Here is a 15387-nt window from a genome sequence, read left to right on the forward strand (position 1 = left end):
GACGCCAGTTCCGGCAGGAGCTTTGTCTCTGAGATCGGATCTTGATCCCTATTACCTTCGGCTAGGCCTCAGAGAGCACTGGGAGGGGTCACTGGACCCTTTTGAATACCAGTCTTATGAGGATGAAATGGACTGGCATGAGTATCTGGGTGAAGCCAGTTGACTGGATACTTCTCCACAGATTGGTATGCTTTCCCCCCCTACCATGATGTGGCGGAGGGAGCTTCCTATGCTATGGTGGTGTGGAGGGCAGCTGAATTCCTAGGCTTTCAACTACCTTCCGTGGCAGTCATGACAGAAGTGCTACAGCCTGGAGTCTCCACATCCGAACCTTACACCAGTTAATGATGCACTTATGTATGTCCTTTTGGGTACCTGGTCAAAACCCAGCACCAGGGATACTGTGAATAGGATGATTGCCTGCTGCCATTACCCCATTCCTGGGGTCACAAGTTTCCATACATAACACCCTACTCTTGAGAGCTTGGTGGTCCAAGCCTTAACTTCCCAAGGTGCTTTCCTTACCCCTCCCCTGGATAGGGAATCCAAGAGGCTGGATTCATTTGGAAAGAAGATGTTTTCTTCCGCTAGCCTGACATTGCGGTCCGTGAACACTGCCTTCCTTTTGAGCCTTTATTCCCACACTTTGTGGGACACGCTTGCGCAAGTTCTGCCACAGGCCACGGAGGAGTCCACGGCTATACTCTCTCAGGCTGTTGCCGATGGGAGGGATGCAGCAAAGTTTACAATTCGTTGCAGACGTCACACAACTGACTCCCTAAGCAGAGCAGTTTCCATGGCCATTTCCTTCAGGAGCCACACCTGGCTGAGAACGTCTAGCTTCTCGGGGTATATCCAAGCTGCCCTTATGGATATGCCCTTCTATGGCACCTGCCTCACAGTGCCCCTCTGTCCCACCAATTTGTCTGTCACTCCTTTTGTGGCTGCGAACGGGGCCTCCACCCGTGCCAACTCCAGCCCAGCCACCATGCAACGCATGCCACCCAGCCTCTACATGGACGCAGTATCCACCGACCTCATGTATCGGGTGGTCAGCGGTCTTCTCAATCCTCTCCCTCCCCCAGAGCAGTTTCTAAGCCCTTCTAGTCTACCTCTCTACCTCCATGAACACCTAGTTGGCGCCCATTACCTCTTCCATTGGCAGTCCATAACTTCAGACAGGTGGGTTTTGCAGATCGTCCGAAGGGGTTACTCCCTCCCCTTCAAGACTGCCTTTCCCTCCATGCCACTATCAAACGACCAGATGACGGAGGATTATCTGTCCCTTTTCTGCATGGAGGTGGTGGCTCTCTTGCCCAAGGGAGCCATAGAAAAGGTTCCAGTGCCAAAAGTAGGCTGTGGTTGTTATTCCTGCTACTTTCTAGTTCCCATAAAGGACAAGCTTCTTCACCCTATTTTAGACCTATGAGCCCTCCTTCTGTTCCTGACAAAGGAGAAGTTAACAATGCTTACATTGGCTCAGGTCCTATCTGCCCTGAAACCAGGAGACTGGATGGTAGTGATGGACGTGCATGATGCTTATTTCCATATCCTCATCCTGCTGCTGGCCCACAGACGTAACCTGCGGTTCACGGTAGACCACAAGCACTTTCAGTGCACCGTACTTCCCTTTCGCCTTACCAGCACCCCTTGGGTGTTCACCAAGGTGATGGTGGTGGTTTCAGCAAATCTGCAGAGTTCAAGGGTGTCAGTCATCCCATATCTTGACTGTTGAAGGCGAGCTCACCTCAGGCTACGGCGTACCTCCTGCATTCGCTGGGGCTCACTATAAACGTACCAAAGTCACACCTGCCTCTCTCTCAGATGCTCCCTTTCATCAGAGCTGTTCTACACATGGTGCTTTTGACAAGATCACCCTCTGCCCCCTACCCCCTCCCACTTTTTGCCTGGCTTCTGATGCAATTTCGACTGAAAGTGCACTGGGTACCTGCTAAACTGGTCCCCAGTGCCAGATCTCTTTCCCTAAAACTGCACAGTTTTTCCCAATTGGCAAGCCTTTAGTTGTCACTGTAAGTCCCTAGTAAATGGTACCCCTGGTAACTAGGGCATATGGTATTAAAGAAGGACCCTGAGGGCTGCTGCACAGATTATGCCACCCTGAGGGACCCACTCACTAAGTGCCTTTGCAGGCTGCATGTCTTGGTGCAGACCGAAAATAAAAACCTGACATGGCAAACACCATGTGTGCCCTGTCCCCTTTGCACTTCAAGCAATATATGCAAGTCACCCCTCTAGCAGGCCCCCCAGCCCTAAAGACAGGGTGCATTATTATTTCTCAAATGCTTGTGTCACATAACACACAACGAGAGAGCGAGAGGATAGGGAAAACCTAATTGTGTCCGCCCTAAGTCATACACTAATCACATATAGGCACCTAAGTTTGGATTCTGAGGCATTTGAGAAAAAGTCAGGCACTACTGAGAGCATGAATAAACCCTATAAAGACTTGGAGGACACACGTCATACAGAAATTCATATGTGGCCTTCCAGGCACGCCATCAATTTGATGGAAAATTTAAACCGGGATCTCTGCTCCGCGGAGAGAAAAAGGATATGGGCTAAGAAGTGTGTAAGTGTTTCTATATTCTAACTCTTGCGGGCTAGGGCGATAGCCAGCAGGATCATTACAGACATGTTCACCTTAATGAATCTACAGGTATTTTTAAACTTATTGGGCAAGGATTAACCCACCTGCTAGAGTAAACGCTTTTCATAGAAGGATGCCTAATAAAATGTCCTCTCTTTCAAGTTCAAGCCCAGGGTTTGCATTGGTAAAATAGAGGGCATTTTTGTTTAGAGTTGTAAAACACCTCTAGAAATACACCAATTCAGAAGGTTCCTACAGTATGCTTGATAACAGTATTGGACAAGTTACTTGCCTTCAGTAATGCCTTATCTGGTAGAGACTAGGGCCCTCATTACAACCCTGACAGTCAGTGGAGAAGTGGCGGTAATACCGCCAACAGGCTGGCGGTAAAAAAAATGAAATTACAAGCATGGCAGTGACCGCCATGTCAAACTGCCACTTCTCCACTCTGACCGCCAGGGTGGTAACGACCGCTGGGCTCGAGACTTCGGTCTCCAGCAAGGAGTCCGTCACTACACCGCCGGCGGTATCACGACCCCGCATACTGCCATGGATTTCGGGGGGGTCTGTAACGCCACGAAATCCATGGCGGTAGGCAATATCAGTGCCAGGGAATTCCTCCCCCCAAACCCACAACCCCCCTACCACCTCCCAAAGGTAGTAGGACTCCCCTCCCCACACCCCCCTCCCAAACATTGACACACACATCCCCTTACACGCACACTCACACAACTACTACACATACACGCACATACACACAGACATAAACACACACATTTCCCATACACACACCACACCCCTGCATGCATACATGCACTCACACACACCCTCTACACACACACATGCACACCCCCGTACACGCACACAATACAACACCCCCCTCCCCTAACAGACGATCACCTTAAATGGTCCGGTGATCCATGGGGGCTGCTCCGCCGCCAGCACCCCTTCACCAGAACACAGCCACACCGAATCCTGGGACGTGATGCGGTGGGCGTTGTTCTGATGATGTGGCGGTGGAGGTGGAGCAGCCTTCATTTCACTGCCGACCGCCAGTACGGCTGCTGGCGGCTCTCCGTCCGGAAAAGGGCAGAGGGCTGCCAGCAGTCATAATACGCTATGCGGAAAACTGCCTGCACTGGCGGTCTTCAGCACGGCGGTACCTCAGCGGTATTGAAAAGAGACTGCCGAGGTCCAAATGAGGCCCTATATCTAGCCGCAGATTCTTTACCTGTGAATTCTCCCCAGGCATCAGACTGGATCCAGAAGATTTTTTGTAAGCAGTACCCATGCGTGCTGGTAGGTGATGCCGATCAGCTCTGTATGTGTCATCGGCGTCACATGCGCCAAAAATAATGTGGCAGATCCAAACAGGCACCACCCAGGTGTGCCATCAGTTACTTTTCACGAATTTCCCCACCAGATGCGTAGAACCATGAAGAACTCTGACCACTGGTGTGTTAAAACTAGGGCCCTGAAAGGAAAGTCCCTGCCCCCTAGAAATCCATTCGCAGAGCAGGGATAATGGGTGGGTGTATTAGGAATCTGCAGATAGATAAACGGTCTGATTTAGAACTCAGCAGACGGATTACTCTGTCAAAACGGTGATGACTATCCTGTCTACCGAAATCTAAATACCATAGGTTATAATGGGATTTAGATTTCGGCAGATGGGATATCCGTCACCGCTGTGACAGAGTAACTTGACCACAGAGTTCTAAATCAGGCCCTAAGTCTCTACCAGGTAAGGCATTAACGAAGGTAAGTAACTTGTCCATCTGATGAACAAGTTACTTACATTTGGTAACAATATATCTGGTAGAGACATATTCTAGTTGCAGATTCCATACCTTAGAATTTCCCCCAGGCGTCAGGCTGGATCTGGAGATTTTTCTTCGAGCAGTACCCCTGTGTGATGTCGTGGCGTCGTTTGACCCAGTCAGTTTCTTTTCATGACTTTCCGCACCAGAAGCACGGAGCCATGAAGAACACTGAGAATGGTGCGCCAATATTAGGGCCCTTAAAGAGAAGTTTCTGTCCCTAGAAATCATTTTGCAGAGCAGGGAGTATGGGCGGGTCGGTAGGGAATCTGCAACTAGAATATGTCTCTACCAGATATTTTGTTACCAAAGGTAAGTAACTTGTTCATCTGATAGCAACTTCTAGTTGCAGATTCCTTACCTTAGAATAGATACCCGAGCAATACCATCCCCGGTGGTGGGCTGCGAACTACAATCACATCAAAAAGTCCTGCAGGACCGAACGGCCAAAGTTGCCGTCTCTGCGGACCTGACTATCCAGGCAGTAATGTTTAGTGAACGTGTGCAGGGATGCCCATGTCGCTGCCTGGTAGATATCTAGGACTGGAACTCCTCATGCTAACGTTGTGGTAGCAGCAGTTTCTCTGGCGGAATAAGCACGCAAACCCTCAGGGGTTGCTTTTTCAGCAAAGCGTAGCACATCTTGATGCAGAGGACTACCCATTGCGAGATGGTCCTCTTCTGCACCACCCTTTGTTCCTTCTCACCGACATAACCCACAAAGAGTTGATCGTCCACCCGGAAATCTTTGGTATGATTGAGGTAGAACGCCAACGCTCTTTTTGGATCACGGCGGCGGAGTCTCTCATCCTCATGAGAGGGATGTGGGGATGCGTAAAAAGTAAGCTAGGTGATTGATTGGCCTGCATGAAAAGGTGTCACCACTTTGGGAAGGAAGGAAGCCCTGGTATGAAGCACCACTTTGTCAGGATGGACAGCTAGAAATGGTGGCTTCGAAGAGAGAGCCTAGTGTTCTCCCACTCTGTGAGCAAAGGTGATGACAATCAAGAGTCAGGAGCCGCATTGGACAGTTGTGGAGCAGCTCAAAAGGAGCACATATGAGCTATGTGAGGACCAAGTTGAAATCGCACTGGGGCATTATAAACTGGATAGGAAGGAACATGTGAGTGAGTCCTTTAAGAAACCTCCCAACAGTGGGAGATTTGAACAGAGAAGGTTGGTCTGGGAGCCTTAAAAAGGTAGAGATGGCAGACAAATAATCCTTGAGGATTCCCAGAGCAGAGCCCTGCTGGGCAAGAGAGAGAATGAAGAATAGAACCTCCAAGAGAGGTGCATAAAAGGGGATCAGCAGACTTGGTGATATACCATGCCACACATTTTTTTCTAATGACATCTGTATACCGTTTTGGTGGGAGGAGGCCTGGCTGCCAAGATAACATCACAGACTTTGGGCGGAAGGTTGAAAGCTGTCAACTTCTGCCGCTCAATCTCCACGCACGGATGAGAAGACTGGAAAGGTTCGGGTGAAGGACCGACCCCTGCTGCTGCAACACAAGATGTTCCCGAAGGGGCAGTCTGATCAGAGGATCGATGGCTAACCTCAATAGCTCAGGATACCTGACTCTTTATGCCCAGTCCGGAGCCACCAGGAGTACTTGGACACGGTCGTCCCTGATCTTCTTCGGAATTCTGGGCATAAGTGGTATTGGCGGGAAGGCATAAAGGAGGCCTGAGCTCCACTCATGATGAAAAGCGTTGCTGAGCGGGTGCCGCCTTGGAAACTGCAACACACAAAACAGCTGATATTGCGCGTTCTCTGGGGAGGTGAACAGATCTAACCAAGGCTGTCCCCACTGCTGAAAGAGAACTTGCACCACCTCTGGATGGAGACACCATTCGTGCTCGACTACGCATCAACGGCTGAGTGCATCTGCTTTGGCGTTCAGAGAGCCCACCAGATGCTAAACTACCAGTGAAATGCCCTGGCATTCCAGCCATGTCCAGAGGTGAAGAACCTCTTAACTGAGGATCCATGACCCCGCTCCGCCCTGCTTGTTGGAGTACCACATGGCGGTGGTGTTGTCGGTGATTGTGAGGTTCACCTGTGAAGAATCCAAAGATTGTGGAGGAGATGCAGACGTAGGTGGCAGTGCCTGCATCTCAGACTAGCTTCTTCCCGCCTGACCGCCACCGGCACTGCCACCTTGATGAATGCGTGACTACAGGGTGTGCCTCCCTCTTGACTTACATGAATCACAAACCACCCAAAATCAAGTTTGTCTCCAAGAAGAGATTTATATTAGGTGAGTAGATGGGCAGGGATGCTAACAGTCCTGACGAAGGCTTCAGACCCAAATGGGCTTCAGATGTAGGCTGAAAGATAATTCCTTTTATGAGGGTGATTGAGTCATGGTTGTTCACATACACCCAAAACTGTTTTTAATCATGTCTGTGGTAATCAAAAACCAAAAGAAATTTCTCATACCTTATGCATTTTTACTTCCCTGGATCCCTGCTTCAAATCCAGTAGCAATTTAGCTAAGAACTCCCAATCTTGGTTGAGTCCACCATGATGGCACTAACCTACAATAGTGTGGATAGGTGCTGATGATAGAGCATTCCACGATACATAGTGGATGAGGTGTCTACTTCAAAATCTTTGGATTCTTCACAGGTCCGACCTCACAATCCAAACTTAGTTGCCTATATGAGATTAGTGTTTTTCTGTGGACATTCCATGGTTCTATTGAGAGTGAATTGGCAGTGTTACCAAACTTTTCAAATATGATTAATTTGACGAATCGGTGGTAAATAACATCTATCAGAAAGACATTATCATAAGTAAGTAACAAATTCTTTCCTCCAGTCAAGTATTGGCAATGATACTTGCAACAGTACTAGGTCCAGGGTTAGGTAGATGAAATCATTTTTAGTATTATAAAAGCCGTTTATGTTTAATTGTTTTCTTTCTTCTTTTCACAGTTGATAGTAACACCTGGACCCATGTCATTGCCTTATATCCCACACTTGTGGAATGTATCACTTGTTCATCCTCCGAAGTATGTTCTGCTCTTAAAGAAGCCTTAGTTCCATTTAGGGACTTCATGCACCCACCGGCATCCAAGGTACAAAATGGAGAGTCTTGACGAGGCTCCAGAGATGACGAAATCACAGAGAGCGTCCCATAAAAGGAATGACTGTTCCGGAAGCAAGTCTAAAGCAAAAGGGCCTTTGCGACAACTCTGGAGAGTCAGTTCCGGCACTGTTAAATTTACATTGCTAACAAGAGCTCAATAAGCCATGAACACGAACTTACCGTACTTCCAGCAAGGCCTAAGGAGTAGCAGTGTGAGCTTTTCATTAATTGAACAGAATCGCTAGAAAGAAAATGTAAAACGCAATCTAGGGTACTTCATGCAGTTCAGCATCTTGAAGTGGTTGAATGAATGTTGGCCTCGGTAAAGCTTGTGGGGTGGGTGTGCGTGTGTGTCTGTTAATAATGTCATTAAATAAAATTGAGTATTTCCATCAGTCCCATCTGCTGGGCTGCTGTTTTGGAACCATTGTCCAGGTCTCATTGTACTAGAAATTTTTTTTATGCAAGAAGGTACTGTAACATTCCACACTTAACCTGTTACCAGCCTTTATAAACAAAGGAATCCGAAAGTGCTGATGTGTATAATAAATGGTACAGTTGTGTATAAACACGCTGAATTTATTGTGTAACATTTTTGTATTGATCATGTTAACTGCTTACATATAATGTATTCACAAATCAGCCGTACACCAGCAATTTACAAATTTGCCTTCTAATTATGATGGCAGGTATGCTTATCCATATCGGATCATGTCGATATCTCCTTGCATAAATGCATTTGAATGTAACTTAACCTCAGCTACACAAATCTTTACTGCAGCACAAACCATTGTTTGACATGACCATATGGAAAAGATGATTTCGATGTATTCATTCATGCATAAATATCATATACTATACTATAACAAGTTTCAATTAGGATAGTATGTTCTTCGTTTGTGGGTTGTTTTTCGTTTCTGTCAAGATATTTTCTTTTTTTTAACCTGCTGTCCACACAAGTCTTTTTTTTTTTTTTAGAATTGTTCTATGCATGTCATTAATCTCTACTTGCTTCTATAATCACAGTTACGGCTGTGACACCCATCCCTAAGATGCCGAACGGAGTTGCAACATCAAAGGGCAAAATGACCACATGTTTTGTTTGTTTCTATAGTATGTGATGCTGTATTTCGAACAAACAGATAAATCTCATGCATAGGCTTTCAGGTGTAGTCTTGATGTATGTGAAGGCAACAATAGTTTAATGGGAAAATTCGAGAATATTATTTTTGAAGACCATGATGCATCAAAATACTGACCTTTTATATGTGATAATTTTGTTTCGCTTTTCATACACTACATTACAAATGGGACTTGAGTTTTAAAATGTGAATACAATGATTAAGTTTCACATGATCTGTTTTTAATGAACTGTGGACTTGGTGTTATACTCCTTGGTTAAAAGGTTTATTCTGATATTAGACTATTATTTTACTGGTGTTTCTTTCCATGATTATTTATGTAAAGACGTGAAAGGATGTTCGGGGAAAAAACACTAAATGATAAATGAAAATGCCAAAGGATGCACGTTTTCCTTTAGTCTTTAGCTTTTCTTATTTGCTTTATTTATACATTATTAGTCAGCCAAACATCATGTCCACTTCTCATTTGCAATCTTAGCATCCTATAGAAATTGTGGTTGAATTGAATAATAGTCATCATCCTTTGTATATATAACGTAACCAGCATAGAAAAGTTCATATTACATACATTGGAATTTTGTGAAGAATAGAGTATAAAAGCAGTTTGAAACCAGGACAGCAAAAGCTGCTGGAATGTGGTTGTCTGCCAGACCCCTGGCCCATCAGTAGCTTTCCGAGGTTCCTCAGGGGAGCTGCCCCCCCCCCCCATTCAATGCCTGACAAGACACCAAGTGAGCAAGTGAGGCTCCTTTTTCGTGAACACATTTATTTATTATATCACTGTGGCAGGAGTGAGTTCAGCTGAGGCTGAGGGAGCTGTCTGCCAGGCGGATAGATGCAAGCTTTCAGTGAATCTGCCTCAGTGGTTGGTAGTGATGCCAGGAAAGAAGAAGCAGAATTGTACCTAGAAAGGTTACCTTACAGTTTGAGGCTTGGTCTGATGCTACCAGTTGAAAACAGAGCCATTAGACACATTATAAACTTCTCTTCTTCCATGCTTACAAGTACCATTTACAGCCGATCTAACAGCAGGAACTCTCCTTACACATGGCCACGACCTTTCTTTACGAAGGCACCCTGGATGGAGCCATCTTACAGTGTGGGTTTTGTCTCACTGAAAAGGCAGTCCCACAAGCAGTCATTCGTTTTGCACTGAGACCTTCTTTTCTGAAGGATATTCCATCCCGCAAATTTCTCACTTTATTAATATCCCTCCAAGTGTCAGACTGGTCCACAAACGTTTTGCTAACAGTAGCTCTCCAACTCAGCAAGGTGGCTTCAACCACAACTCTGCCCACTGGGTGTGACAAATTCAGTTTATTACAAGCCAGCCAGGGCACTTGCATCTGTCCCTTTTTTCAATGGCTTATTGATGCAGGTCGAATGTTGTCTGTGCTTTACTGACAAAATTCCTCAGCGTTTTGACATCAGCTAGATCAGATTGTTCCTTCTAAGATTTCAGGGTTTAAACCCTGTCACATGTGCTGAAACAGCATTTCTTCATTGGACTCTCTTGACATATGCATATGGTTTTAGCACTAAAAGCACAATTCTGTTGCCTGTGAATGGTGTTCAACGATGTACCTGAAAGCCATCGGGGAACAGGAGGAACATTTTTGCCCAAGGCCTTCAAGGATGCCTTCGCTTCGCCGTCAGGTTTTCTTATTGGGAACAATTGCCCAAAAATGGCCACAAAAAGCTCCTTTGGAAGGAGGAATCCTCTTCTTCATTAAGGAACTTGTCTTCTTTGTGAGACTGCTTGCTGTCTCAGTGTCTTTACCCGACCTCTCCCTTGCTGATAGAGAAAATCCTGATGTTGAAAAAGATGCAGCCTGGTTTATCAACCAACCCTATACAGGTTAAGGACATCCAGCTAGTGATAGTTGATTGATTCAGGATGTTTCCTGTAACCTCTGGACTCCTATCAAAGGGCTACCACAATGTTGTGGTCCTGCAAACTCTGGCGGCTTTAACCTCAGTTCCTCCCAGATGTGAGCTTAAAAGGAAGTTGATGCCAGCCAAGGTCACCCATGCAATCAGTACCACCTTCAATGTTGTCCTCAAAGCCGACCCTGGCACCACTTTTTAAGTCAGTTTAAATCATAAATTTAGTGAAAGAAAAGGTCAGAAAAATGTTTGATGACTTGCTCTTGGTAGATCACGTTCTGGGACCCAAATATTTGTCCAGAAGAAAGAACGATTTGGGTGTGACTCAAAGGCCCTTTCCATACCTGATAAGTATTACGACATTATAGAAGACAGTGATTCAGAGGCATATAACCTTCCCCCCCCCCCCCACATAATACTGATGCTGGCTTATATCTTGAGTTACAAAATGCCAATTGGTTTAAATACTTGGCGAGAAGGGAACATCTCTTACCCCTCTGGCCCTCATGGTTCACTCGGTGATACAAAAAGCAGTTGAAGCTTTGGAGTTCATCCTTCCCTCGGAAAGGGCAAAATGAAGCATTTGCCCTTTCAGAGGGAAGGATGAACTCCTCAATCATGGAACTTCCTTCTTCCATCATAATCCTTGTTCTTATTTAAAGAAGCTTTTCTGGAATCCCACTGGGCTGCATGAAGAAATATTTTTTTGGGCCCAGTAGTCCACAGCTCAGTGCGTGGGCACACCCCACTTGGATGTGTTCCACTGGCTTCTCATGAGATACCCAGACAAGCTTCATGACCATGCCATTGGATGGTAAGTGGCTATTTGGAGAGAAGATCTACTCCTCCCTGGAAAGCTTCTAAAACAGCAAAGCTATGGCTCATTCAGTGAGGCAGCTGCACTAGAGATAAGGCTGCTCCAGAAAGCCTAAACCAGCACTGCCACTCCAAACACTGCTTCTGGGAACGGGGCGGTTCTAAGGAACACCATCTTCAGAAGCACTAGCAGATCAGGTCTCTGCTGGCTCTTCTGCCTCAAAACTTCTCTCATCACCCTTTTCTTCCACTGTACCATTTTTCTGATAGGGGATAGTGGAGATACAGTCACAAGAGATTATTGTGGCTTCCAAATAATATGTAAGGGCTACACCTACTCTTTCTGTCCTTCAGTTTGGGCTGTCCTCCCTCCACCAAGATGTGGTCTCTGACAGTTGCTTCTATTTTAGAGGTAGAGGTTGTCACCTTCCTGAACAAAGGGACCAGAGAGGTAGTGCCTCTTGAAGAAAGGGACATACATCAGCCTAATCCTTGACCTTCATCTCATGAATCTGTTCATTTGGCAGAAGAAGTTAAAGATGCTGTTTGTGCTGGCCCTCCATGCAGGGGATTGGCTAGTGTCTCTGGACCTCGAGAATACTTACATCCATCTGCCATGCATGAACTCCCAGAGGTGTTACCTGAGATTCACTGTGAAGCATCAGTTCACAGATCTAATGGTTGGACTGATGTCCACTCTGTCTCCAAGTGCTTGCAAATGTGGCTTTACTTTAACGGGCTGCTGTATTTCCTTACTTGCACGACTGACTAGTGAAAGGAGAGTTCCCTATATTGGCCAAAGAACATATTACACAACTAAGGACTCTCCCTCACAACTTGGGATTTACTATCAACACACAGAAATCTAAACTCACTCTGACATGAGGCTAACCTTCATAAAAAGATCACAGATATTCAGGAAATGATTCTGATGTTTCTCACTTGGTCACAGTTCTCGGTTCCTTGGAGCTCCAGGGATTTTGCAAGGGGTTCTTCTCGGATGTTGCTGGGGTCTGAATAAAGTCCAACTGGGTATTGGCATATTAAATTTCATATGGCAATCTGATTAGTTAATGCAACAGTTCATTTGATGTCAAAGGAGCAATATCCAATAGAAATTGGTAATACAACTCCAACTTGAAACAACTCCATATTTTCCCAGGTCTGCCATGAGAACAGTGTCTGTGTAGCTCCACACAAGGTTGAAACAAATGTTTAAATTGATAGTCCACAGTCCAGGATGTTCTACATCCAAGGTCAGATTCTCTCACACTCTGTATAAAACAATAGGCATCTATTACCAAACTAGTCTTCTCATAGGAATGAAGTCTGAAAGAAAGGTACATGTTAGGAAGATGACTTGACATTTTCTACAAAGTCACAAAATACAGGGCCTCTCAGGCCTCACTTAAGCTAATGCAAGAGAGTTAATGCAGCACATTAATACATTCAAATAAAACACATATTAATATGCAAAATATAAATTCTGCATTAATATTAATAAATCTTCATTAACATTCATCTTATAGCAACTTTAAATGATATAACTCTGTTAACACTTTTTGCACATGTATTTAAAACACAAATTATTAGAAATTTAGTTTAGAGTCTAAATTATACCATAATATCAGTTTAATCCTGCAAACGTTTAATTAAACTTCAATACCACCTATGATGAAGTCATTAGTCTAAACAAATGCTCATTAAAATGGCTTCTCAGTGCATCACTCTACAGTCAATTTATTAATAATCTGATCAACATAATGCATGGATTGTCAATTATAGATGATCTCTGTGACATGAGGGACAGCACTAAGGTTTCTGCTACATCGATTCAACAGGTAAAGATGCATATCTTTACTCCTCTAGCCCATGATGCCTGGAAACTCGGACCATCCTCCGTTATGGCCAGGCTCCTCAGCAGCCCAACCACTTTACTGTAACATGATTAACTCCTCTCTTTCACAGCTACAGATATCAGATTGGACTACTGTCCGTGGGCAAAGCTTCAGGTTGGGGTGCTCTCTGGGCGCGCTGTACATATTTCCATCAATACACTTCTGTAGGAGATCCTGTAGAAGGATTAGTACTGCTGCTTCAGACAGGAGGAGGAGGATGTGGTACATATCTGTTGGCATTCAGAATGTGGCCATACTATCCTCTCCCACTCTGAGCAGACCTGCTCTCACTGTGGGAAGGTTATGTCCTCCTTCCTAATTTCCCAGATGGTGCGGCGGCATGTGTGGAGCTTGAAAAGCGTCAGATAAAGTCATTTTGCCTTCTTGATGAGGTTGCAGATGCCATCCTGGCTGCCAGGAAGTCAGCTAGTAAATCCATCTACACAGGCGCTTAACTGAGTTTGTGGAAGTCGGAAGGCTTCACCACTTTAAATACCACTTTAATGATGTCTTATGATTAGTGTTGTTCCTCCCTCAGCAGGGCCTGGCAGTGGCTGGAGATTTGGTGCCTCTGTCTGCTCTTATGTGTCTGCATGACCAACCTTCCCTGTTTACCATTAGTAGTGCTTTTTTCTGAAAGGTTTGCTCTATTTGTTTATTCCCACTCTTAATTTTTATCGACTGGACTTTGAACCTTGTTCTGGCTTTCTTGATGGCATCTTCATTTGAACAGTTGCCTAATTTGACTGCTTGTTCTAAAAACGTTTTTGTTGTTGGAGATTATTTGTGCTCAAAGCATCAGAGAAACTCAGCTCTATTAGTTTGTCCATCTTTCGAGTTTTCTACCCAAAAGAGTTGGTTCTTCGCACCTGCCCTCATTATTATCCTTGGTGTTTTCTGCATTCCATATGGCACAGGCTACTACTCTTCCACCTATCTTTTTTGTCCACATCAAACCAATCCAGTGACCTAGGAGAATGATGATGTGTTTATGGGTAATGTAGTTCTTTGATTGTAACGTCTTTTATTGGCTGCTGTGTTGGAGATGCATACTCCTTGCCTCTGTGTCCTTATACCCTCAGCTGCTGGGCCTTTCGTCACCCCCCCACCCCATGCAAAGCCCTTTTTGGGCTATTTGGGATAGTTCACACTTAGGCGTTCGTAAGTTTTTGTCCACATAAGCTATCCATGCCAAATTTGCGTCCTTCTTTTCCAGCATCCTAGGGATTCTAAAGGTACCCAGAGATTGTGGGTTCCCCTGAAGGAGACCAAGTAGTTAGCCAAAATACAGCTAAACCTTTTCAGAAAAATGAGAAAAAAAGGCTGCAGAAGAAAGCTTTTTTTTCCCCTGAAAACGGCATCAACAAAGAGTTCACAGTGCTAAAATCCCATCCCAGCTTTCTGGAACAGGCAGACTTGAATCAGAAAAACATATTTTTCAACACAATGTGGCATTTTACTGGTACATACCCCATTTTTACTTTTTTTTGTGCTTTCAGCCTCCTTCCATTTAGTGGCAGAACTGGGTGTGAAACCAATCCTGGATCCCAGACAGCTAAACATTTCTGAAAAGTAGACAAAATTCAGAATTTAGCATGGGGTCATTTGTGTAGATCCTTCAAGGTTTTCCTCAGAAAGTAACAGCTGAAATAAAACAAATATTGAAATTGAGGTGAAAAAAGAGCCCTTTATGTCCATGTCTTCTATAACTTTAGCCAGCTATGGCAGATTTTTTAACAAAATATACTGTTACTTCTGCTGGACTCTTCTGGTTGTGAGGATATCAACAATGAAATGAAATTGTAGGTTCATCAAGAACCCTAGGTACCCAGAGCCAGTAAATGGGCTACACCTTGCAATGGGTTTTCATTGTATACCAGGTATACAGCAACTCATTTGGTGTTATTAAAGAGTGAAAAATAGGTATCAAGGAAACCTTTGTATTTCCAAAATGAGATAAGATGTTAAGAAGCAGTGGTTATTTGAATTCTGGGGTCCCCATATTAGCATGTGATTACAGGGCAATACTCAAATAGATTTCTTTTTTACAAACTGTCTTACATTTGTAAGGAAAAAATGTAAAGAAAGACAATGCGCAATAACACTTGTTCCTCTATTC

The 15387-nt window shown here is 44.8% G+C and overlaps 1 protein-coding gene across 1 annotated transcript in view; it reads left to right on the forward strand.

Annotated features, from left to right (window-relative positions):
* The window catches only part of MON2 (MON2 homolog, regulator of endosome-to-Golgi trafficking), a 775721-nt gene extending 767625 nt beyond the window's left edge, over positions 1-8096 (forward strand). Inside the window, 1 exon segment of the mRNA XM_069229077.1 lies at positions 7372-8096. Coding sequence (XP_069085178.1) covers positions 7372-7535 — 164 coding nt within the window. The 3' untranslated portion in view covers positions 7536-8096.
* Positions 8097-15387: the final 7291 nt, after the last annotated feature.

The sequence above is a fragment of the Pleurodeles waltl genome, chromosome 4_1 (assembly GCF_031143425.1).
Source record: "Pleurodeles waltl isolate 20211129_DDA chromosome 4_1, aPleWal1.hap1.20221129, whole genome shotgun sequence".
Lineage (NCBI taxonomy): Eukaryota > Metazoa > Chordata > Amphibia > Caudata > Salamandridae > Pleurodeles > Pleurodeles waltl.